The sequence below is a fragment of the Patella vulgata genome, chromosome 6, assembly GCF_932274485.2.
Source record: "Patella vulgata chromosome 6, xgPatVulg1.2, whole genome shotgun sequence".
Lineage (NCBI taxonomy): Eukaryota > Metazoa > Mollusca > Gastropoda > Patellidae > Patella > Patella vulgata.
This window is the reverse complement of record NC_065884.2, coordinates 20,628,553-20,656,057: the sequence shown is the minus strand read 5'-3', so window position 1 is coordinate 20,656,057 and position 27,505 is coordinate 20,628,553. Positions and strand designations below refer to the sequence as shown.

Below are 27,505 nucleotides of genomic sequence, written 5' to 3'. Positions count from 1 at the left end.
TACCCGGTGAAAAGCCTGAAGCATTAGACCGATGAACAATTTCCTTTACGACTGGTTCTCCAATGTTTTGATGCGACGTAACTACAGATGACAATTTCGGAGTTTTGGCAATATGTTTCATCGATTCTTTTTGAGGATTCGAAACTCTATTGTCCAAAGGGAAAATGTGCCCTAAGACCTTATTTGTACCCTGTGGTAAGCCTAAAGCTTCAGTCCTGATTTCTTTGGCAAGTGGAACTGATGATGCAGGAGCTGATGAACCTGGGGATAAAACTGTATTCAGATCTAGCGATGAAGGACTCCAATTCGTTTTTTTACGACGAACAATCTTTTCTACGACTGGGTTTCCAATTTTATTCGATGTAGATGTGCTAGGTAAGGCGCCGAGACTGGTAACAGGCTGTCTAACGCCGCCATCTGGACCTCTCTGGACGACATTGTTTGCTGTATTTGAACCGTGTAGATCCAGAATTGCTTTCATTGATTTTAAAACTGCATTGAGCATGGTACTATCTACGTTGTTATTTGTGTTTGTATTCGTTTGTGGCATGGTGGTCGTGCTTTCTGTTGTTCTCATCTGAACAAATATGTGACCTTGTGGTAAAGTACCCCCTGTCCCTGCAACAATAGAAATAACTTTTATAACTTGACGTTGTATTGTATGACTCTTTGTATAATAAATTAGGACACACTTGGATTGTATATTTATTAGATTAACTTATTACAACTATCTGTGATGTCCTTCTTTTACACTGAACAAGAATCAATTTGGTATTTCCCATTTTTGTTTTAGAAGATTTTAAATATATAGCAAACCTGTGTTCGGATATGGTTTAATAACTGGAGCAGCAACTGGACCATGGGGAGCTACTGAAATGAAATATAGGAATGAAGTTTAATTCAACCATTAATTTTATGATTATCCAAAATATATTGTGAGCAAAAGAGATATAGTTTGAACATTACCATGTTTCAGTCAAATATACGAGTTAACACGATGTACAGTCGGGTTATTTTGGCTCCGTGGATCAACCCGACAAAGTGAAAACTACAAAGTGTCACCCAACAGAGTAGCTCATGTCCAATACAACAAAACATCGTATTATTGACGCTGAATTTTGGACAATCTGCTTATAAAGCACCACTCATTTGTCCTTTTCAAATATGTCTATACATTAGATCGTGCTGTCTATCATAGTTACGAGTTTTCGTCAAACAAAATTATTTGTATTTCTCAAGGGTTTTACACGAAACAGCCATTATTACTATTATAATATTGGGGATACTCGTTTGAACGTTCCGGAATTAAATTATCTCAATTCCAAAAATAGTGTCAATCTAGTGAAATAGAGAATTTCGGAGTACAACGCATGTGCCGACTGCATAACAAAATATCTCATCCAATCTTGACAGCTGAAACATATTTGGTACTTAAAATACGTCACAATTCTACTCACACCACCTCCGCTATCGGGACTGGCAAAACTGTGACAGAGCTGAATTCTGTTCGGGATGTTCCGGACTGACAATCGAGCACCCCCATTGTGTCCACTATATATGGGAGGTAACTCCTGACAGCATTATGATATTATACCCTAAAACCTTTTTTCCCTAGACAAGGGATGTCAAACATACTGCCTGACAAGGGTTTAAATGTGATCCGTGGAACAAATTTTAACAAACTGGCGTGTCGATAATTCTTAGAAACTAGCGATGGACATCATTTATTATTGTTTTCCGGTCTCAGTAAAAGTCTAACTTCTGTACTGTATCTCATAGATACCTAAGTTGTGTTCAATATTATATCTTTGAAATTTGGAAACCAGTCTAAACATTACCTTTGTCAAGGCCGTTTGGCTTTGTTTTTAACATGAAGTAAAATTCACGGACGTATGGCTTTATATTTTTGTATATCTCCGGCCGATTTGATGTAAAATTTTAGTTCATATGCCCCCCCCCGAATCGAAATGACTCAAATTCGATAGGCATTAAAATGCAAACCAGTGAGGTGCTGTCGCTGCACTAGTCATTTTATTCCTCAAATAGCACGGGTTGGCCATAGAAAATACCATAAATATGTAAAGGCAATATTGTGTAGACGATATATTCATTTATACAAATGTTCCTCTATTTACCTTGATTGACAGGATGTAGCGGCATGGCAGGTGGTGGTGGGGGTGGTGGCGGTAGTACTGTTGGTGGTGGAAGAGGAGGATCTGTAATATATAATGTTGAAGTCACACCTCTATACAAATATATACGTATTTCTTCTTTCATTGATAGATGTTAGCATACCGCTAAGTTAGATTTCTTCTACAATACTATGTTGCTGAAATTGGGCCTATTAGAAGTCACACTGAAATCATCTGGCGAGGCGAATACAATAGAATGTGTAGCCATTACCCCAATTTGGCCCAAATCTCTCATCACCTCATAGTTCGTATCCTTTATGACGAATGACTTTACTCAAAACAAATCAGATTATGACTTACCTGTTGAATCAGGCATTTCAAACATCGTATCTATACCCATAGCATCCATATGTTGTAACCATGCTGTGAATTGTGGTGACCCGGGTGTAGCATAAGGTGGAGGGCGTGGATTCATCATACCTGCTATAATATACAAAGGATCATTGGACTTAGTTAATCTCGGATTTTAGGTAGGGAAGAAAAGTGGAAATAAATTGATTTGTATAAGTTGTAATTTAATATTATAATGATATTTGAAATAAGCCCACTTACGATGATACAGTTGATCCATAAAAGAATGGGAACCAAGGGGTGGATACCCATTTCCATGTGATGGATACTGGTCTCGTGGTTGATAATGGTTGGAACCCGCGGTATACTGGTCACGTGGTGGATAATGGTTGGACCCCGAGGTATACTGGTCACGTGGTGGATAATGGTTGGACCCCGAGGTATACTGGTCACGTGGTGGATAATGGTTGGACCCCGCGGTATACTGGTCACGTGGTGGATACTGGTTAGATGGAGGATACTGGTTTGAGGGGGGATACTGATTAGATGCTGCAGGATACTGGTTGCGAGGAGCATATTCATTAGGTGCATGAGACTGGCTGGCTTGAGGATACTGGCTTTTCCCATGTTTTCTATCATATTGTGGACCATGTCTGTCCATACTGCCCCTGTCTTGATAATTTCCTAGTCGATAGTTGGATTGATGTATCATATTCTGACCAACGTCCCTTGGCATGTTCAACGGGGAAGTTTCAAACCGTTGACCACCTCCTCTCGGTCTCGCTTGGTTCATAGTGGGGTCATTGCGTGTTCGATAACCTCGCAGTGAACTCACATCTACAAACTGTGTTTGACTATTAGTATGTGATTCATATCTATTCGATGCTGCTTTAGCACCATTACGAGAACCTTGGTTTCGTGGTGGTTCACGTTGTTTGTCAATAGACCTGGACGGCTGATTATGGGAGGTTATTAGGTTTCCAGTATTTTGTTTTTTTATATTTTCTACATTGGTTGAAACTACATTTTGTTTGTCAGTAGACCTGGACGGCTGACGTCCATAATTAGACCGGCTTCTATCAATAGCACTTCTAGTAAGAGCATTTCCAATAATAGCCCTTATGCCATTATACAAGAGAAGTCCTGAGGGGTAATAAAATGTAGCATTTTTGTCATTACTCAGAATGATTGCTGGCCCCTTTCCCGGCAAGGGTTCACTAAAATTCGAGGGATTTAACACCGAATCTAAACTGTTAGATGCATGTTCTGGATATTTAGCTATAAGAGAATTTTGTTTATGCTCATTTGCTGAAACAGATCTATCCAGATTCGACACCTTAGGGACATTAATATAAGCTACTGGTACGTCAGCCATACCTGTACCTCTCTGATCTATTTGTGGCAGTCTTTTGTTATTATGAGAGGTTACTCGGTTTCCAGTATTGTGTATCTTTCCAGTATCTACATTGGTTGAAACTACATTTTGCTCTGTGGTTTGATAAGTTGGGCCATGATTATGGATACCAGTATGTCTTGTGTCACCATTAAGATTTACTTGTGAGTTGAGACTTGACAAAGCCGGCGATGTGTGCAGAGATAATGGTATTTCTGTGTTGTTTCTCTCAGATCTCGATAAAGCTAATTTGTTTTGTCTAGGCAATATTTCATTTCCTTCGACTGAATTTTTTTCCCTCTTTGGATACATCGATACATCTGGGGCATGATGTGAATGGGAACTCGTTCCGGGCTGAGACTTTCGTAGTTTTTGATAGTTATTTGATTTGTCATGATAAAATGCTGTATTTGTATGCAAAGATTTTCCAGATGTATCATATTCTATGGGAGAATATTTTATTTCTTGAACCGGATTGGGAGTATACTTTGTTTTTTTAAGCCTTCTACTATGGTTTTTTTCTGAAAATGTTCCAGTTTGATCGGGCATTCGGCTGTCCAGACGACCACTGGCAGCATTGTTTGTAGAAGGAATGGGATATCGGCTTGGACTAAAAATGTGTTCTCGATTATGCAAACGCTGTGACTTGTGGTTAGGCTGTTTTGTTACGCTGATTTCTCGAACTGGCTGATATAAAACATTAGAGTTTGATGGCTGCGGCGTGAGTGGTCCCTTACTGGCAGAATCTGAAACAGTTTGATCATGTAGCATTTTATGCCGTGTCTGTTGACCGAGAACTGGTGGATCATTCAGATTTGATGCCGTTTGATTTGATTCTAATGCAGTATGATATTTATGGCTACTCCTCATGCTACTATGATAGCCAAAATATTCAGGGAATCGTCCCTTGAGTCTGCTACCACCCTTATTAAAGAGGGGATCACGAATACTGTTCTGGTTTTCCATGGATTGTAAAGTAATATCACTGCGAAGTACAGATTCATTTTCTAGCACTCTTTTATGCGGTGTTCTTGATCTTTCTCGAAGTTGTAGGGAGCTCGGTCTTTGTTCTTTGGTGTGCTTTTGTGACGATTGGTTTTGCTGTTGTTGTTCTTCGGGGTGGTTTTGATACCTGTGAACTAGCTGTCTTTGAGGTTGTTGCAGTTGTGAAGATTGTTTCAGTTCTAGTTGCTGTTGCCCCTGTGCTCGAGATCGATAAATTTGCTGCGGTTCTTGACCGTGCTGCTGCCTTTGTTGGCGTTGCTTTTGTGGTTGCTGTTGCTCTACTTGCTGCTGTTCATATGCCTGCCCAGGAAGTACATGCAAAGGCCTCTGTGGTGGTGTTTCTATTGGCTTTTGCTGCTGTGTATGTTCTGGATGCTGTTTTGGATTTAGTGTATGATATTGGTTTTGCATCTGATGTTGTTGTTGTTTCTGATGTTGTAGATTCTGTTGATGTCCATTAAATTGTTTATTTCCCTGTCCTTGTTGTTGATTTAATGGGTTATTATGTTGCTTTGGTTTTTGTTGCTGTTGATGCTTTTCTTGTGAATGTAGTTGATGTGTGTAAGGCTGCTGCTTTTGGTTCTCTCGAAGATGGTTATCTTTTGGTCGCAGTAGCTGTTGTTGTTGCACGCGTTCCTCTAGTTGTCGTTGCTGTTGCTGTGCTTGACGATGTTGTTGTTGCTTCTGTACTTGGCGTTGTTCTTGATGTTGTTGTCGAGGCTGTGGTTCTAGATGTCCTAGCTTCTCCCGTTGATAAGGTCCCAGAAATTGCTGTTGCTGCTGTCTTGGAGAAGGTGTTGCTGCCCCCAACGTTGGCACTACTGTTGCTGTCATTGTCCTTTGTCGATTTTGACTCACTTGAATATGGTGTTCGTTTCGTTGTTCGCTCCATTCTCGGGGTTGTTGTTGCCGCTGCTGTGCTATAGGCAGAGATTCTTGATGTCCTTGAAAGTTCCTGTGTCGTTGTTGTTGTGGTTGCGGGTTTTCGGGGATATGCTTTTGTATCTGCCGTTGTTCCTGAAGGTGGTGTTGAGAACTATCATTTCTAGATGTACGAATTGGCTGATGTTCTTGTACTTGCCCATCCTTTTGACTTTGTGGGTAAGTCTGTTTATCTAGTTGTTCACGTCGCGTTTCCTGATGCTGTTGCTTTAACTGTTGTTGTGGTTGTTGCTGTTTATATGTATGTCCATGTCGTATGTGCCCTTGCGGTTGTTGTTTAATTGCCTGCGTTTGTTCTTGATGTTGTTGCCCTTTGTCATGTTGCTGGTTTAATGGATAATATTGTTGTTCCAGTCGCTGGTGTTGCCCCTGATTTTGTTGTTGCTGCTGTTGACGTCCTTGAATTCGTTGTATTTTCCCTTGTCCTGGTTGAAAATTTAATGAAAGATTGTGTTGCTCTAGTTGTTGTTGTTGCTGTTGTTGCGGATACTGATAGTTTCCTGGTGAATGTACTTGCTGCTGATTTTGGTTCTCTTCTAAATGGTGCTCTTTTGGTTTCAGTAACCGTTGTTGTTGGTTCCCTGGAAGATGTTGTTCTTGTGGCACGAACTCCTCGTGTTGTGGTTGCTGTTGTTGAATTTGATGGTATTGTTGTGGTTGCCCCTGTTGTTGAGACCGAGGTTCCGGGGAATGTACTTGCTGTGGATTTTGGTTCTCTTGTAAATGGCGCTCTTTTTGTTGCAGTACCTGTTTCTGTTGGCTACCTGGCGGATATTGTCCTTGTGGCGCGGGCTGCTCTAGTTGTGGTTGTACTCGGCGTTGTTGCTGCGGCTGTCGTTGTTGCTGAGGTTCTTGTTGACGTTGTTTCTTGGATTGATGATGTTCTTGAATTTTCTGTTGCTGTTGTTGTTGCCTTGGGGATGGTGTTCTTCTATCTACATTTGCTGTTATTCTTGTTGTTGTTGCTGCTATCCTTGTGATTTTGCCATCGGTTGTTCGTCCCCGAGTTGCCGCTATTGTTGCTCTCGTTGCTGCCCTTGTCCCTTGTCGCTGTTGACTCCCTTGATTACGGTGTTGGCCCTGTTCTTGGGGTTGTTGTTGACGTTGCTGTTCTTGAGACTGCAGTTTTTGATGTTGCTGCTGCAGTACTTGATGCACCAGTTCGGAATGTCCTCTTAGCATATGTTGCTGTCCATTGTCTGTCGTGGATTGTTTTAATGTATTATTATTTGCATCTGATTGGTTATTCAATTGCTGGCTACTGGGAATCTTAGAAATTGGACTAACAGCATCAAGACCCGATACGGTTTGACGACCAAAAAAGGGTTCAACCTTTTGAGATGTTGAACCATTGCTTTTCACTTCGTCTCGCGATCTTATCGTATTGCTGTCAGTAATTGTGTTGTAGGTTTCCACGTTTCTCTGTGTTGATACAAAAGATTGTGATATGCTGTTCGAATTTTGTGTAGAAATAAAAGGTTGTGGTGTTGTTAGGATATTGAAGTTTCTGGTTATGTTTTGAACATTTCTTTTTAGTGAATTAGAGGGTTGCAATGTTGTAAGGAGAATATAATTTTGAATTCGATTTTGGTTTTGTTCAATAGGTCTTGTATTTGGCTGCAATTGCGTCGTATTTTGTCTTCGAATATTTTGTAACGGAGGACTTAATCTATTCATTGGTGCTTGAAATTGGTTGACTGGTTGTTGGACTTGATTCACAGAAGGTTGTATTCTACTATTCTGTTGTCGAATTCTATTATTTAATTGCTGCAAGGGTTGTCGAATTCTATTATTTATTCTATTTATTCCATTGTTTGGTTGTAGGATTCCATTATTTGGTTGTTGAATTCTGTTATTTTGTTGTTGAATTCTATTGTTATTGTTTTGTCTGTTGAAATTATTAGTTCTCTGTGATAGCTGCCCTCCGCCATTTTGTCTTGATCTTAATAAATTGTTTTGTCGAAGTGGCTGTTGTTGCTGTTGAAATCGACGTTGATCTGCAACATAGAAAGTCGGATTTTATGTCAGTGGGTGTTACACCCTTAGTATGTACAGAATTGAACAAAATATAATTGGTAAATCGATCAATCAGTACCCATGGTTTCATTGCGTCATTAGAATATACAACCATGCGCATGTCAGCTTTGATGTTTTTCATTGATCAAATATCGTGATTTATATGAATACTGGTGTCATAGGGTTTTGGTTATATGTCAAACCATGGCGTAAGGATACAGCTTATGTATGCCCATGACAGTAAGCTTGTATAGTGGGTAATAATAATGTTAGCATAATGTCACATTGTCAATCTAAAAGACCGATTATCGATCATTGACATAAGATGGGCTTGACTGTGCCCACGGCCATTTTACAAATACACATCGTAAAATTCGTTTTTCACCGGTTTCTGCACACCATCCGTTAATCTAAATTTGTTAGCCCCAAGATTTGTACAGACACTTTTTGTGATGTATTTTGCGTTGTGTAGCGCGTGTTTAATTTCATGGAGATTTCTAACCATATATAGGAGGTGCCTAGCGTTCAGATTCCTAGAAACATCATTACAGAAATGTAATGTATTTAATACTCCCAGGTGTGACAAAAAAGCAATAATTTGAACAGAAATAGACCAATCATTTTATTTAATCGGGTGAAATCGGTACGATAAAGGTACGAAATGAAAGAATCATCAATGAATTGTAGCGATCAGTTAAGAATAGGCCGAAGTTTTTTTTACGAATATGCCGAATTCAGTTACGAATACACTACGATCTCCACGAATGATGCCGATAAAGCTACGAAAAGTTTACGATATTCAGCACTGTTCGTGGTAATTCGACATATTCTGGAATCCCTAAATGCTATAAAAAGCCACCATCGCTGCCGAACCTCTAATTCGTCATAGTCAAGGTAAATGATGTCATTTAGGCACAGGAAACTGTTATGCTGGGAACGGATCGGTGTCGCTCATTTTTCCCCGCTTTCACGTGGGCTACGAAAGCCACAAATCGTCCCGAATCCAAACTTTTTTTTCCGATTCGTAGATAAATCGTAGACGATTGGTAAATGGTAAATGATTCTTATCTGGTTCTAACACATTCGTAATGTTCGTAGCTTGGCCACGAATATTTTGTTCGTCAAAAACTTTCGTGGCCTTTCTACGAATTGTGGAATTCTTGGAATTTTGGAATTCGGAAATGTATCGTAAACCCGTTCTAACCCTTTGGTATCCTCCGTAATAGCTTCCTATTCGATTCTGTGAAATTTGTGGTCATTCGCGGCACCCTAATATTTGTGAAACGTCGTCATATCCGACCAATATGTCACGAATCAACTAGGAATACTCCTAAATAGTCCCCCCTTCCACTAATTGCGCCAATGACAGGTTCGGCAGCGATCGGTAGCTTTTTATAGCGTATAGGAACCGAAGCATATACCAAATTGCTAGGAATAGTGCCAAATATCGTAAACTTTTTGTAGCTCTATCGGCATCATTGATGGAGATCGAAGAGTATTCGACATTCTTAACTCTTTCGAAACTGAATCGCTATAATTCGTAGAGAATTCTCTCATTTCGTACCTTTATCTTAACCCTATCTTGACATTCAGCATATTTTCACACAATTGCCCACGAATTATCGTAATTCATTCGTAAACTATTCGGTGAAGGTTCGGGGTATTCGTAGTTGATTCCAGGCGGATTCGGGACATTCGTGTTTGTTCGAGTCGGTTTCACAAATTTTAGGGAGCCACGAATGACCACGAATGCCAAAAAAATCGAATAGGAAACCGTTACGGACGATAGCAAACGGTTACGACGGGATTACGATTCCGAAATTCGTAGACCTGCCTCGAAAGTTTTTGACATACAATAACGTCCGTGGTCAAGCTACGAACTCCTGCGAACAATACGAATATGTTTGAACCAAATAAGTATCGTGCACGAACTTCACGTGAAAGCCATATATTACACACGCGATCTGGCCTCATTTTCGGTCGCCATTTTGGATTAAAATTGGCAGCCTCTGAGATATTGGATTTTGGCTATTTCAGTTTTTCTATATGATAGAAGATTGATCGAAGTGCAAAAATGTATGTATAACACCCACTGAATTTATCAGAAGTAAATACCTTCATTACCATATTTGTAGGTTCAGTTAGCAATTAAATTTTTGGGCCACTGTGACATAACTTATTTGTAATTAGCTGTATGTCAACTTCGACTGCGCATTTTTACTCAAGCAGTGCTGATATATTACTCCAAACTATCGGTGAATTGTCATCGAAAGTGAAACTTTGTGGCATCGGGTTTTAATCTAAAATTCAGTAAGCAGAACATTTCAGCGAAATTCTTCAATTTTTTTCGGTCTTTTATTGATTTATTGATTGCACTACGATCGCACTTTTTTTGATTTGATTCCATACTTTAAATAAACAATGAAACTCGGCGATCTTCGCCAGCCATGATTTGACTTTATATTCGAATTAAATAGCATGCAATGTTCGAGCAGTGGTACACATAGTAGTATAGACTGTAAGATTATTATAGACGGTTAGCTAATGCATACCTTGGGTCCGCGCTTATGTCGAATTTAAGAACTTATTTACTATCGAGATTTCTTACTTACAGTAATTCTGTCTCTGTCCTGTTACTAATACACATAGACCAACCACAATCAATATAATAGCAATATGTCGACATCTTCTAATTTCCATCACTTGTTTCTGTAAGAATAAATATAACAAGAGTATGCTTTTATGTCAGAATGTCTTACCTGGTGAGTCATGAAGCCGCTATTTACACAAATTTTTAACTTATCCGACGTTAATTTTCAAAGCTTTTGTTATTATAATGATAGTTTTTTTTTTAATGTATAATTTATCTTGAAGATAAGCAGAATACGCGTTACACATAACAACAAAATATGTTGTATGTTCTAGCCTTCTGATCTAAGATTAAAAAACCCGTGTTCCTTTTCAGTTTCCTAGAATTGTTCTCTACAAGAAACCTAATGGTATTATCGTCTGCGCTTTCTAAATCTAACACACGGTACGAGAGTTCACTGTCCATTGAATATGAACCGAAATAGATAGGGTGGAGATATGGAAATTTCGATTTAGGTAAATGAAATGAAATGAAATTTGGGTTTAACGTCCTACTGTTCTGCTCCAACTGGGCTGATGAAGACGGGTATGTGCAGGGAAATTTTGCCCAAACAGCGGCGCCATGGCCTACTCTTATTCCGAATTACAACTATCAAGGACTCTTTCACAGCACGCCAATATGAACGCGGGGCCTTGGTTTTTCATCCCATTTAAGCGACTATACTTGTCCCTTGCCAGGGCCTCCGTCCTCCTTCACTGACAAGGGTGAACCACGCCGGAAAACCCGATGAACTTTCTCAGTTAACGCAGGGTCGAACACGGTGCCTCCAGGTAAGAGAGCCAACATCCTACACACTGAGCCATCGTGGCTCCCTCGATTTTGTAAGTTTGCATGTTCATTGCTAGGTGAAGATTTAGACTCGACACGGGCGTTTCTGCTAGTTTCCTTTAAATTCCAAATGTAAGGAATCTTTTGCGTCCATTCTCTAATTATGCACATGGAACACATCTAACAGTTAGATAGGAACGATTACAATAACGCAAAGAACTAAAAAAAAGTTATAAGTTTAATCGTCTACACCCTAAATTTAAAAAAAATAATCCCTATTTTCCACAACTCTATACAAAAATCGTCAATGAAATTCAATAAAAAATAATTTTTTCGAAAACAAAATATATTCCCATATTCATCAATTTTATATTTCGAACCTGTCCACGAAATCTAATGAATAACAATACATTTTGAAATATTTATAAATGCTGGGGGGTCGCAGTGGCTCAGCCAGTAAGGCGCTGGCAATTTACAAGAAAAAAAAGGCGCTGGCTCTAACTTGGAGGTCCGGGGTTCGCTCCCGGTATTGGCAGAGAAAGTTCCCCGGAATTTTCTAGCGTGGTTTCCAGCGTGTAGTCGTTCGGATGGGACGAAAACCAGAGTTCCCGTATATTCGAAATGAAATGGACTTTAATGTATAATGACATACTCTTATATCGAATTCCTTCAAGGGATCTTTTACGTGCACGCCAATATGTGCACAGGAACTCGGTTAATCGTCCAATCGTATACGATGGCGTGTACGTAAAATAACCATTCACAGTTGGAATTCGAAATAAAGAGTCCGAGCACAATTTCCCTCATATCACACTCTATAGCGTTGCCCGCCTTCATAAGCCAAGTCTGTGTAGAAAAGAAGGAATTAAACCCCATTTCATTTCTTGTATAAATGATGAGTGAAAAAGATGTTTACTTACAGCATCGATATAATTTCATAGATGAAGATGTTGGTGTTAAAGATCTAGATATGTCCGTTGCCTGCAGGTGCGTTTAGATGTTTGATTGTTGCCTGTGCTGAAGCGGTAATTATCAATCACTCACAGTCTACGTCAGACTGGTCATTAACGAGGTGGTTATGTCACAAACAAACTAAAGTCGTCATCGAAACCATGAAGGGTGTTGAGAGCTTGACTTCTTCTGTAGGTGACTCCAAATTGATTTATCATGTCCTTTCTGGTTGTTTGGATTTGTTTTGTTATAATGTCTTGATGAATTGAAACACTCTATCAGAGAGATTTCTACGACTCAAAATTAATAATGATGTGGTGTTCATTTATGGGTTTTCATGTATACGTATATCTTTTTACTTATTATTATAAATTTGAATTAAAATGAAACAAGAGAGAAAGAAAATGACTATCATAATAATATGATTTATTTTATGATCAGTAGTGGAATACCGCGTTTTATCAGTGAAATAAAAGTGTTATTCCACTGGCTAGTTGTTTTTACCTAAAATGATTGTAAAATCATAAAATAAATAGAACATTTGTCGTTTTGTCGTGAATAACATATTTTATTTCATCTCTAAGCAAGAAAACTTTTATATTTTCACTCATGCTACGCATTCGTGAAAATATAAGTTTTCTTGCTTAGAGATGAAATAAAATATGTTATTCACGACAAAACGACAAATAGCCTCTATATATTTTTATTTCACTAATCTAAGTGATGGGAAACCGGAGTACCCGGAGAAAATATACGAGAGAAGGCTAGTTATCCTCTCTTTGATACCCACTAGCGTGAGATTAAACTCCAATTTGATTAAAATACCGATCTATATTTCGTTTCGTTTTTTATACTTTCGATGCCCTACACTACATGAAGATCTGACCGGTTGTAGTTAAAGGTCACGTCAGAGGTCGTACGAACGGTTTTTGACCCTATGACGTCAGACATTGATTAATCAGTCAGCGTTGGCGTTTCTAGTGGTTTATCCACAGTTCCGTGCATCAAACGCCAAGAACTCGCCGCAACAAACCGTTTCATTGGCTAGTCCCTAACTTCAACCAGAACACCGGTAATATAACAACTCTTCCCGATCCTAGTTGAGTAAAGACAAGTAAAACGTAATTTTGAGCTATAAAAACGAAACGAAATAGGATTTTAATCAGATTGGATTAAGCTCATGACTTGGATTTAGCCCACTCGGAAATCCACCCCATCCCATTCGACTAACCCAATATTATAAAAGAAAGAAGCAGTTGTACAGTCGAAAATCATATATTATGAAAACTATCTACACTATCCGTATCACCAATTACTTAATCGAATTTTTGCTAGGTCGACGTGTTCGTTCATGCTATTATATCGTGTAGTAACGGTTAATGGATTTGATTGTATTACCCCAATTAATTGCACTAAGCAATGTTAATTATTCATCGAAATATTTTGCATAGTTTTCATGTATAATTGCATATTGTCTTACATGAAGGCACCCAGCGTTTCACATCAATCTACTTAAAGGCTCAATACCACTCTTGTTGTAACTGAATAATATGTCTCAATCTTTATTCTGGTCAACAAAATTGTACTATTTTAGAATATTTCAATTAATTGATGATACAAATTTCATCTTAACACACCTTATTTAAAAATTTTGAAAAATTCAACATAATGGTTTGAAACGTCTTACGTAAACATTTCAAATGAAACTTCTATTTAAAAATATTTTCGAACCCTCTGGACAAGTAAAATAGGATGTAATGGATAATTTACACAACAGGTAGGACACTTAAACATCTAGTACATAGATAGAGATATTATTTATTTTCTGGAGCTTTCAAGCCAGCAAGAGAGTTATTGTCCCTTTAATGTGGCTATAGGTTTCCATCACCTTTTGAGCGGGTGGTCGAATGGTTAGTGCGTGCGTTGTATCATTAGGTCTGTCATTGGGTCAACTGGCGTGGTTTCGATTCCCCGGTTGTACGTGACAAGGAGTAAGGTCGCCTGTACAACTTCGTGGGTTTTCTCCGAGTCCTCCGGTTTCCTCTCACTGCTAAAGAGCCCTACGCGCATGGGATTTTTTAAAATAAAATTGAACCATATGTTAGACCCGAAATGACCTATTTTGTGTCGAGTGGACGTTAATCCCCATCTCAGAAACAAAAAGGCAACCGAAAAGTGGGTTGAGGCTGGTCAATAAAGTTAATAAGTTACATGTGTTGCCCTAAATAGTCATTTGTATGACTGAACCCCAAGCTTGTATGCGAGAGGTGTCGCCTGCCTAAACTCGTGGGTTTTCACGGGGTCCTCCGGTTTCTTCCGTTGCTAAAGTGAATTATTGAAATCATATTGTAGTAAAGGTTAGTCCCGAAATTTCCTAGTACTATGTCTTGGGACGTTAAGCTCTAACTTATAATTATTCTGCATACTGAAGTTATGAATTATTATTAAGTTGGCGCAGGTTTTTAGACCAAAATCTGAGCAGAAATAAATAGATTATTCATTTTAATTAGAATGGTATTTATGCCCCCCCCCCTCCATTGCCCACCACTTGTCAAACTATGGACTTGGAACGGAGCATGACGTCATCACATCTATCTTTGAAGTGACGTCAATTTCCTAGTACTATGTCTTGGGACGTTAAGCTCTAACTTATAATTATTCTGCATACTGAAGTTATGAATTCTTATTAAGTTGGTGCAGGTTTTAGACCAAAATCTGAGCAAAAATAAATAGACTATTCATTTTAATTAGAATGGTATTTATGCCCCCCCCCCCCACTCCTCCATTGCTCACCACTTGTCAAACTATGGACTGGGAATGGAACATGACGTCATCACACCCATCTTGGAAATGACGTCATATCCAACGTCGAAATTTGTGAATTGATGCGCAAGGTACAAGCAATTTTCATGTCGAGCGTACTTTTTTTCAAAGAGCGTCGACCCGAAAAACGACAAGAAAATGGCGTCAAACCGATATATCATTAGAATCAGAATACACAAAGGACTGCAGCCGAAAAAAGCTCGTGTCCCTTTAAAACTTTTGTTTTGTTTTCGGCTACTGTTGTTTTGTATATCAAAACTTCACACCCATGAGATAGGAGTAAGTAATTAGAATCTGACTCAGCTAAATCTAAATATAATGATATATGTATACCATGAATCATTCAGTATTTGACGGTGAGTTTTTCAAATGTCAGTCTACTTCTAGTTAAAGGACCAAGAGGAAATAGTAGGAAGTCAAATTACCCTAACAATAACAGTTGTATTCAATTCAATCCCTTCCTTATAACTGACAAACTGTGAAAATTTGAGCTGTTGAATTAATATAGCTGTTAAAATATTTCTGTCTGAAAAGCTAGTACCATAAACAATTCCCCAAAACGCTAAAATAAATGGCACTATCTGTGTCAGACCCTCCGTCCTGCATTACGGACAAGGAGGGATAACGCAGGAAAATCCGAGGAACTTTCTTGGCCAGCACCCGGAGCGAACTCGGGACCTCCAAAAAAGTGAGCCAGTGTCTTACTCACTGAGCCACCGCGGCTCCCAGTGTAGTAACACCCCGATAGATTAATGACTTAACTGCTAATTAATTAATTAGAATTGACAATAGGCAACTTTGTATAATTATAGATAGACAATTTACATACTTTGTCAAAATGAAAAAAAAAACTAACATATATCTGATTAAAATGAAAACAAACCCTAACACATATCTGATTAAAGATACATTATCGGAGATTAGATAAAGAGCTGGCAGTTTTCACTATAATAGTTAAAAACTAGATAATGTAAAGGCAATTTGCGGAAAATTTCACTCAAATTGATCCACTATGAACCGGGATTTTAGCGATTGAATTTTTCGCCTAACCTCGATCATCATTACTAAAGTCGGTACGATAAAAAAAATATAGTCTCGATTATCCATTTCATGATTAAATCATGAATGAAAGTTGAGCAGTAAATGGGATCCTAATCTAGTAAATATCGCAGGTTAGCGTTGAAATCGAGAGTTGATTGTGGTCTGGTTAAGTTAATTAATGTCTAATTAATAATTTAGATAACATTTCAGGCCTTAAGAAAGACCTGCAATAAGCAGATTTAACTCTTGCATAATGTATGTTTAATTGAGATCTCTTGTCATTTATGTGGATATAGCTCTGTATCTGAATCGGCAGAAATTGCGTGTTTACAAAATTTATTAGGCCAATGATTAATCGGTTGTCGAGTCAATATTTCTATGACATATGTTGTTAATATTTATCGCCAGAATATTTGACATTAAACCATACAGGGGTCGACAGAGGTTGTCACTAATTTGCTCGTGCAAATGCAACTGTTTCCTGGATAATCAATACGAAATAATAATAATAAAAAGAAATGGGGTTTAACGTCCTACTACTATTTGTCTGCACCGACTGGCCTGTTAAAGACGGGCATTCGCCATACAGTCTGCTATAAGGGAAATTTTGCCCGGGCAGTCTATTCTTATTTCAAATTATTTAAAACAGAGCAAACAATGTTACAGTTTAGAATGTTCGACGTGGCGATTCGATTTTAGTCTCTCAAAGCCGAGATCAAACTTTGTTGTCTTTAAGAATTTTCCATTTGTGTAGACTTGTGTAAATTTTACCACTGACATGACAGCCCAATCGCTTCTACCCCTCTTCTTTATTGGCGACACAGTTAATACCTCATTATTGTTTGTGACGTAATACAGACGACCATAATGACGACTGGTCAGTTTGACGAAGACTGATTGATAGTAACGTCTATTTGTAGTAGATAATGAGCAAACGGCTTACCGCACCTGCAATACAACGGACACATCGAACTTAACACTGCCATGATCATCTAATAAATTATATCTAGGATGTAAGTAACCATCTTTTTAATCTGATTTTTCGTCGTTTTTTCTTAATGTTTCTGCATTGATGTAAAAGTACACAATTCGCTAAAGGATGTTGCGCGAAACCCGTTGGCTTTCTTTGATGAACGCCCGTTGTTATAATCTCACAAGAATTAAGACGTTTTAAGGTTTTAGACCGTTACGATCACTAAAAAACCCCAGCTATATGCGAGGTAACCCCCAGTTTCACCATGTATCCGGTTTGGCTCAGTTCCTTGCGCTTGACGCTCCTAATAAAAATCGTATCGCTTATATATATTTGATTCAACGTTTAAGTATCGTAACTAATTTATAACAGCCAAGATTGATTTAGCCCGCTGCTTGCACTTTTATTTGTTTTGTTTTTTGTTATGGAAGTGGGGGTGTTAAAGCTGCAATTTCATATTTTTAAGTTATATTTTTAAAATGTATTAAAACAAGCCAACAGTGAGGCTGATGTCCCCCGCCGAAATTGCAAAATAAATAGATGACACATATTAATTAATCGCACATTTATTTTTTTCACTAAGTTTCATCACTCTCTATCAGATAGAATCAAGATTATCTTGTCCCAAACCATCGACAAATGAAATCGATTAGCTCTGCTTAGCTTCAGCTCGAAATGTTAATTATTGAACTCAGTCAAGACATTCACCTAATGAACATCTACATATACATCAAGTTTAAACATTCACCTAATAGACACCTATGCCAAGTTTGAACATTCTACCTCAATTAGAAGGAGAGTTATTGTGTTCCAAAGTTTCTACCAATCAAATTGCTTATCACTCTGCTTACCCTCAGCAAAAAAATGTTCATTATCGAACTTAGTTAAGGTATTCATATAATAAATCTATACACCAAGTTTCATCAATCTCACTTAATTAGAACTAAAGTTATCGTGTCCCAAAGCATCAACCAATCAAATTGCTTATCTCTGCTTACCCTAAGCGGAAAATGCTCATCTTCGAACTCCATCAAGGCATTGACCTAATCAACACATACACCAAGTTTGAACATTCTAGCTCAATTAGGAAGAGAGTTATCGTGCCCCAAAGTATCAACCAATCAAATTGCTTATCTCTGCTTACCCTAAGCGGAAAATGCTCATCTTCGAACTCCATCAAGGCATTGACCTAATAAACACATACACCAAGTTTGAACATTCTAGCTCAATTAAAAGATATCGTGTCCCAAAGCATCAACCAATCAAATTGCTTATCTCTGCTTACCCTAAGCGGAAAATGCTCATCTTCGAACTCCATCAAGGCATTGACCTAATCAACACATACACCAAGTTTGAACATTCTAGCCCAATTAGGAAGAGAGTTATCGTGTCCCAAAGCATCAACCAATCAAATTGCTTATCTCTGCTTACCCTAAGCGGAAAATGCTCATCTTCGAACTCCATCAAGGCATTGACCTAATAAACACATACACCAAGTTTGAACATTCTAGCTCAATTAGGAAGAGAGTTATTGTGTCCCAAAAAGTGTGACGGACAGACAGACGGACGGACGGACAGACAGACGGACAGACGGACGAACCCATTTTAATAGTCCCCTGCTTTCTTCGAAAGGCGGGGGACAATAAACCCTTAAAATAGATGGTATCTATAAACAGTCCTACCTTGTTAGAGAATAATCCTATTAATCCTATAATTCACTATTGCCAGTTGAGAAATTGGCAAACATATCATTTTCAACTTCAAATTCAAACGTTTGAAGATAGCTATTCCATGGGGGGAATAGAAAAACAAGGGAGGTAATTGTGTTATTCTTTCCGGGGTCAAAGGATTTTGGTGTTGTTATTTATTTTCTTCCTCGTTAATATTAGTTCTGTATTGTATATTATGCAGACCCACTTCAGTTGCTAAATTTCAAAGGGGTTTAGTTTGGTAGTGGTAAGGTACCATGCCAAACTGGACACCAAGCCAACCATGTGCGGATCCAGTGGATATATGGGGTTTATCAGGGGCCTGCCTCACTGCAGGAATTCAAGCCCCCACCCCCCGTTGATATATAACTAACTAAAATATAAAATAAGTGAAATATGTATAAAAAGGTATTACTTTACGATCTTATTACAGAAAGAAATGATGGAGATTAGACGATGTCGATATATTGGTATTATAATAATTGTGGTTGGTCTTTGTGTATTGGTTACAGGACAAAGACAGAATATCAGTGAGTATAACGAACATGAAATGGGGTTTAACGTCCTACTGTTTTGCAGCGATTGGGCTAACGAAGGCTATGTTATGAGGGAAATTTTGACCAGACAGCGGCGCTACGGCCTACTCTTATTTCGAATTCCAACCTTTACACGGGACTTGTCCGCCAACCTTTCGGTCTTTTGTACCATCCGAACGACTAGACGCTGTCGATGTCAGGCGTTGCGTTCTCGACCAACACCGGGATCGAACCCCAGACTACTTGGTTATAAGCCAGTGCCGTAGCCGTTGAGCTACCGGGATCCCTAGTAAATAATTTCGTAAATTCAAAAAAGATCGTATACTATAGGCGAGGATCGGAGGCTTAATAGACCACACGCATATGGAACAATTAAGCTACGTATCTTTTTAATACTTCGCTTTGTTTTTATTACTCAATTAATGATACGATTATATAGAAAACGGGCCAAACTTGGCAGCTTTCGTAACAAACAAACTTGTTGGATGTGTGAAAAACAGGCGAAGACCCTAGATTGAATAGGCCATACGCGTATGGAATAAATCATCTAGATTACGTATATTTTTGATACTTCGCTTCATTTTTATTACACACTTACTGATACGATTAATAGAAACGGACCAAGCCGTTAAAGTAGACCACACCTTTAATATGCTCTTGCAGCTTTCGTAACAGACGAACAAACTGCTTTGGTGTGAGAAAAACATCTACAATCAAGCAAATCTGTAATGCCCCATACAAATTTATAAATATATACGATTTTCTATTTTGCAGACCGACGTCGAGTTCAACTGCAGCAGCAGCAGTCAATACGACAAAACAATTTGATCAGATCGAGACAAAATGGCGGAGGACAACGATTACAGGGAACTGGCAATTTTAATACAAGAAATAATAATGCTAGAATCCAACAACGTAATAGATTACAACAATCTATAAATCAAAACCAAGGATCTATTAATCTATTACAACAACCAAGTAATATAGTAAGGACCAGGTTACAAAATAATCAAAGACAAAATATGAGACCTGTTTTACAAAACTCAAACAGAATTCAAAATTCTAATTCATTTACAACGTTGCAACCTGTCCGTTCGACACCAAAAAACGTGCAACAAAGAACCAGTGGTCAAAATTCTTTTCAAGTAACTACATTACAACCTATTTTTTCAACTCAGCCAAATGTTCAAAACTACACTACAATAAACGATAGTAATACTATAAAATTAAGCGAGGGTGATGGCCGTCAACAACATGGTCACAATTTGCAAGGGATCCAACAGCAGCAACCACTGCAATCACAAAAGCAGTACCTACAACCACAAGAACACCGCCTGCCTGGGAGCCTGCAGCAACCTCTACAACATTCAAATGAGCACCATATGTCAGGCTTGCAACAACAATTGCAACCACAGGAGTACTATCTGCGAGAGAGCCAACAGCAGCAACTACGATTAACACTTTAACACTTAATTGATGATACAAATTTCATCTTAACACACCTTATTTAAAAATTTTGAAAAATTCAACATAATGGTTTGAAACGTCTTACGTAAACATTTCAAATGAAACTTCTATTTAAAAATATTTTCGAACCCTCTGGACAAGTAAAATAGGATGTAATGGATAATTTACACAACAGGTAGGACACTTAAACATCTAGTACATAGATAGAGATATTATTTATTTTCTGGAGCTTTCAAGCCAGCAAGAGAGTTATTGTCCCTTTAATGTGGCTATAGGTTTCCATCACCTTTTGAGCGGGTGGTCGAATGGTTAGTGCGTGCGTTGTATCATTAGGTCTGTCATTGGGTCAACTGGCGTGGTTTCGATTCCCCGGTTGTACGTGACAAGGAGTAAGGTCGCCTGTACAACTTCGTGGGTTTTCTCCGAGTCCTCCGGTTTCCTCTCACTGCTAAAGAGCCCTACGCGCATGGGATTTTTTAAAATAAAATTGAACCATATGTTAGACCCGAAATGACCTATTTTGTGTCGAGTGGACGTTAATCCCCATCTCAGAAACAAAAAGGCAACCGAAAAGTGGGTTGAGGCTGGTCAATAAAGTTAATAAGTTACATGTGTTGCCCTAAATAGTCATTTGTATGACTGAACCCCAAGCTTGTATGCGAGAGGTGTCGCCTGCCTAAACTCGTGGGTTTTCACGGGGTCCTCCGGTTTCTTCCGTTGCTAAAGTGAATTATTGAAATCATATTGTAGTAAAGGTTAGTCCCGAAATTTCCTAGTACTATGTCTTGGGACGTTAAGCTCTAACTTATAATTATTCTGCATACTGAAGTTATGAATTATTATTAAGTTGGCGCAGGTTTTTAGACCAAAATCTGAGCAGAAATAAATAGATTATTCATTTTAATTAGAATGGTATTTATGCCCCCCCCCCTCCATTGCCCACCACTTGTCAAACTATGGACTTGGAACGGAGCATGACGTCATCACATCTATCTTTGAAGTGACGTCAATTTCCTAGTACTATGTCTTGGGACGTTAAGCTCTAACTTATAATTATTCTGCATACTGAAGTTATGAATTCTTATTAAGTTGGTGCAGGTTTTAGACCAAAATCTGAGCAAAAATAAATAGACTATTCATTTTAATTAGAATGGTATTTATGCCCCCCCCCCCCCCACTCCTCCATTGCTCACCACTTGTCAAACTATGGACTGGGAATGGAACATGACGTCATCACACCCATCTTGGAAATGACGTCATATCCAACGTCGAAATTTGTGAATTGATGCGCAAGGTACAAGCAATTTTCATGTCGAGCGTACTTTTTTTCAAAGAGCGTCGACCCGAAAAACGACAAGAAAATGGCGTCAAACCGATATATCATTAGAATCAGAATACACAAAGGACTGCAGCCGAAAAAAGCTCGTGTCCCTTTAAAACTTTTGTTTTGTTTTCGGCTACTGTTGTTTTGTATATCAAAACTTCACACCCATGAGATAGGAGTAAGTAATTAGAATCTGACTCAGCTAAATCTAAATATAATGATATATGTATACCATGAATCATTCAGTATTTGACGGTGAGTTTTTCAAATGTCAGTCTACTTCTAGTTAAAGGACCAAGAGGAAATAGTAGGAAGTCAAATTACCCTAACAATAACAGTTGTATTCAATTCAATCCCTTCCTTATAACTGACAAACTGTGAAAATTTGAGCTGTTGAATTAATATAGCTGTTAAAATATTTCTGTCTGAAAAGCTAGTACCATAAACAATTCCCCAAAACGCTAAAATAAATGGCACTATCTGTGTCAGACCCTCCGTCCTGCATTACGGACAAGGAGGGATAACGCAGGAAAATCCGAGGAACTTTCTTGGCCAGCACCCGGAGCGAACTCGGGACCTCCAAAAAAGTGAGCCAGTGTCTTACTCACTGAGCCACCGCGGCTCCCAGTGTAGTAACACCCCGATAGATTAATGACTTAACTGCTAATTAATTAATTAGAATTGACAATAGGCAACTTTGTATAATTATAGATAGACAATTTACATACTTTGTCAAAATGAAAAAAAAAACTAACATATATCTGATTAAAATGAAAACAAACCCTAACACATATCTGATTAAAGATACATTATCGGAGATTAGATAAAGAGCTGGCAGTTTTCACTATAATAGTTAAAAACTAGATAATGTAAAGGCAATTTGCGGAAAATTTCACTCAAATTGATCCACTATGAACCGGGATTTTAGCGATTGAATTTTTCGCCTAACCTCGATCATCATTACTAAAGTCGGTACGATAAAAAAAATATAGTCTCGATTATCCATTTCATGATTAAATCATGAATGAAAGTTGAGCAGTAAATGGGATCCTAATCTAGTAAATATCGCAGGTTAGCGTTGAAATCGAGAGTTGATTGTGGTCTGGTTAAGTTAATTAATGTCTAATTAATAATTTAGATAACATTTCAGGCCTTAAGAAAGACCTGCAATAAGCAGATTTAACTCTTGCATAATGTATGTTTAATTGAGATCTCTTGTCATTTATGTGGATATAGCTCTGTATCTGAATCGGCAGAAATTGCGTGTTTACAAAATTTATTAGGCCAATGATTAATCGGTTGTCGAGTCAATATTTCTATGACATATGTTGTTAATATTTATCGCCAGAATATTTGACATTAAACCATACAGGGGTCGACAGAGGTTGTCACTAATTTGCTCGTGCAAATGCAACTGTTTCCTGGATAATCAATACGAAATAATAATAATAAAAAGAAATGGGGTTTAACGTCCTACTACTATTTGTCTGCACCGACTGGCCTGTTAAAGACGGGCATTCGCCATACAGTCTGCTATAAGGGAAATTTTGCCCGGGCAGTCTATTCTTATTTCAAATTATTTAAAACAGAGCAAACAATGTTACAGTTTAGAATGTTCGACGTGGCGATTCGATTTTAGTCTCTCAAAGCCGAGATCAAACTTTGTTGTCTTTAAGAATTTTCCATTTGTGTAGACTTGTGTAAATTTTACCACTGACATGACAGCCCAATCGCTTCTACCCCTCTTCTTTATTGGCGACACAGTTAATACCTCATTATTGTTTGTGACGTAATACAGACGACCATAATGACGACTGGTCAGTTTGACGAAGACTGATTGATAGTAACGTCTATTTGTAGTAGATAATGAGCAAACGGCTTACCGCACCTGCAATACAACGGACACATCGAACTTAACACTGCCATGATCATCTAATAAATTATATCTAGGATGTAAGTAACCATCTTTTTAATCTGATTTTTCGTCGTTTTTTCTTAATGTTTCTGCATTGATGTAAAAGTACACAATTCGCTAAAGGATGTTGCGCGAAACCCGTTGGCTTTCTTTGATGAACGCCCGTTGTTATAATCTCACAAGAATTAAGACGTTTTAAGGTTTTAGACCGTTACGATCACTAAAAAACCCCAGCTATATGCGAGGTAACCCCCAGTTTCACCATGTATCCGGTTTGGCTCAGTTCCTTGCGCTTGACGCTCCTAATAAAAATCGTATCGCTTATATATATTTGATTCAACGTTTAAGTATCGTAACTAATTTATAACAGCCAAGATTGATTTAGCCCGCTGCTTGCACTTTTATTTGTTTTGTTTTTTGTTATGGAAGTGGGGGTGTTAAAGCTGCAATTTCATATTTTTAAGTTATATTTTTAAAATGTATTAAAACAAGCCAACAGTGAGGCTGATGTCCCCCGCCGAAATTGCAAAATAAATAGATGACACATATTAATTAATCGCACATTTATTTTTTTCACTAAGTTTCATCACTCTCTATCAGATAGAATCAAGATTATCTTGTCCCAAACCATCGACAAATGAAATCGATTAGCTCTGCTTAGCTTCAGCTCGAAATGTTAATTATTGAACTCAGTCAAGACATTCACCTAATGAACATCTACATATACATCAAGTTTAAACATTCACCTAATAGACACCTATGCCAAGTTTGAACATTCTACCTCAATTAGAAGGAGAGTTATTGTGTTCCAAAGTTTCTACCAATCAAATTGCTTATCACTCTGCTTACCCTCAGCAAAAAAATGTTCATTATCGAACTTAGTTAAGGTATTCATATAATAAATCTATACACCAAGTTTCATCAATCTCACTTAATTAGAACTAAAGTTATCGTGTCCCAAAGCATCAACCAATCAAATTGCTTATCTCTGCTTACCCTAAGCGGAAAATGCTCATCTTCGAACTCCATCAAGGCATTGACCTAATCAACACATACACCAAGTTTGAACATTCTAGCTCAATTAGGAAGAGAGTTATCGTGCCCCAAAGTATCAACCAATCAAATTGCTTATCTCTGCTTACCCTAAGCGGAAAATGCTCATCTTCGAACTCCATCAAGGCATTGACCTAATAAACACATACACCAAGTTTGAACATTCTAGCTCAATTAAAAGATATCGTGTCCCAAAGCATCAACCAATCAAATTGCTTATCTCTGCTTACCCTAAGCGGAAAATGCTCATCTTCGAACTCCATCAAGGCATTGACCTAATCAACACATACACCAAGTTTGAACATTCTAGCCCAATTAGGAAGAGAGTTATCGTGTCCCAAAGCATCAACCAATCAAATTGCTTATCTCTGCTTACCCTAAGCGGAAAATGCTCATCTTCGAACTCCATCAAGGCATTGACCTAATAAACACATACACCAAGTTTGAACATTCTAGCTCAATTAGGAAGAGAGTTATTGTGTCCCAAAAAGTGTGACGGACAGACAGACGGACGGACGGACAGACAGACGGACAGACGGACGAACCCATTTTAATAGTCCCCTGCTTTCTTCGAAAGGCGGGGGACAATAAACCCTTAAAATAGATGGTATCTATAAACAGTCCTACCTTGTTAGAGAATAATCCTATTAATCCTATAATTCACTATTGCCAGTTGAGAAATTGGCAAACATATCATTTTCAACTTCAAATTCAAACGTTTGAAGATAGCTATTCCATGGGGGGAATAGAAAAACAAGGGAGGTAATTGTGTTATTCTTTCCGGGGTCAAAGGATTTTGGTGTTGTTATTTATTTTCTTCCTCGTTAATATTAGTTCTGTATTGTATATTATGCAGACCCACTTCAGTTGCTAAATTTCAAAGGGGTTTAGTTTGGTAGTGGTAAGGTACCATGCCAAACTGGACACCAAGCCAACCATGTGCGGATCCAGTGGATATATGGGGTTTATCAGGGGCCTGCCTCACTGCAGGAATTCAAGCCCCCACCCCCCGTTGATATATAACTAACTAAAATATAAAATAAGTGAAATATGTATAAAAAGGTATTACTTTACGATCTTATTACAGAAAGAAATGATGGAGATTAGACGATGTCGATATATTGGTATTATAATAATTGTGGTTGGTCTTTGTGTATTGGTTACAGGACAAAGACAGAATATCAGTGAGTATAACGAACATGAAATGGGGTTTAACGTCCTACTGTTTTGCAGCGATTGGGCTAACGAAGGCTATGTTATGAGGGAAATTTTGACCAGACAGCGGCGCTACGGCCTACTCTTATTTCGAATTCCAACCTTTACACGGGACTTGTCCGCCAACCTTTCGGTCTTTTGTACCATCCGAACGACTAGACGCTGTCGATGTCAGGCGTTGCGTTCTCGACCAACACCGGGATCGAACCCCAGACTACTTGGTTATAAGCCAGTGCCGTAGCCGTTGAGCTACCGGGATCCCTAGTAAATAATTTCGTAAATTCAAAAAAGATCGTATACTATAGGCGAGGATCGGAGGCTTAATAGACCACACGCATATGGAACAATTAAGCTACGTATCTTTTTAATACTTCGCTTTGTTTTTATTACTCAATTAATGATACGATTATATAGAAAACGGGCCAAACTTGGCAGCTTTCGTAACAAACAAACTTGTTGGATGTGTGAAAAACAGGCGAAGACCCTAGATTGAATAGGCCATACGCGTATGGAATAAATCATCTAGATTACGTATATTTTTGATACTTCGCTTCATTTTTATTACACACTTACTGATACGATTAATAGAAACGGACCAAGCCGTTAAAGTAGACCACACCTTTAATATGCTCTTGCAGCTTTCGTAACAGACGAACAAACTGCTTTGGTGTGAGAAAAACATCTACAATCAAGCAAATCTGTAATGCCCCATACAAATTTATAAATATATACGATTTTCTATTTTGCAGACCGACGTCGAGTTCAACTGCAGCAGCAGCAGTCAATACGACAAAACAATTTGATCAGATCGAGACAAAATGGCGGAGGACAACGATTACAGGGAACTGGCAATTTTAATACAAGAAATAATAATGCTAGAATCCAACAACGTAATAGATTACAACAATCTATAAATCAAAACCAAGGATCTATTAATCTATTACAACAACCAAGTAATATAGTAAGGACCAGGTTACAAAATAATCAAAGACAAAATATGAGACCTGTTTTACAAAACTCAAACAGAATTCAAAATTCTAATTCATTTACAACGTTGCAACCTGTCCGTTCGACACCAAAAAACGTGCAACAAAGAACCAGTGGTCAAAATTCTTTTCAAGTAACTACATTACAACCTATTTTTTCAACTCAGCCAAATGTTCAAAACTACACTACAATAAACGATAGTAATACTATAAAATTAAGCGAGGGTGATGGCCGTCAACAACATGGTCACAATT

The 27,505-nt window shown here is 38.2% G+C and overlaps 1 protein-coding gene across 1 annotated transcript in view; it reads left to right on the top strand.

The window, feature by feature from the left end:
- Positions 1-2,158: 2,158 nt before the first annotated feature.
- Positions 2,159-27,505, top strand: part of LOC126824293 (adipocyte plasma membrane-associated protein Hemomucin) — a 32,266-nt gene continuing 6,919 nt past the window's right edge. The window contains exon 1 of the mRNA XM_056101710.1: positions 2,159-2,194. Within this exon, the coding sequence (XP_055957685.1) occupies positions 2,159-2,194 (36 nt within the window). The remainder of the gene's footprint in view (positions 2,195-27,505) is intronic.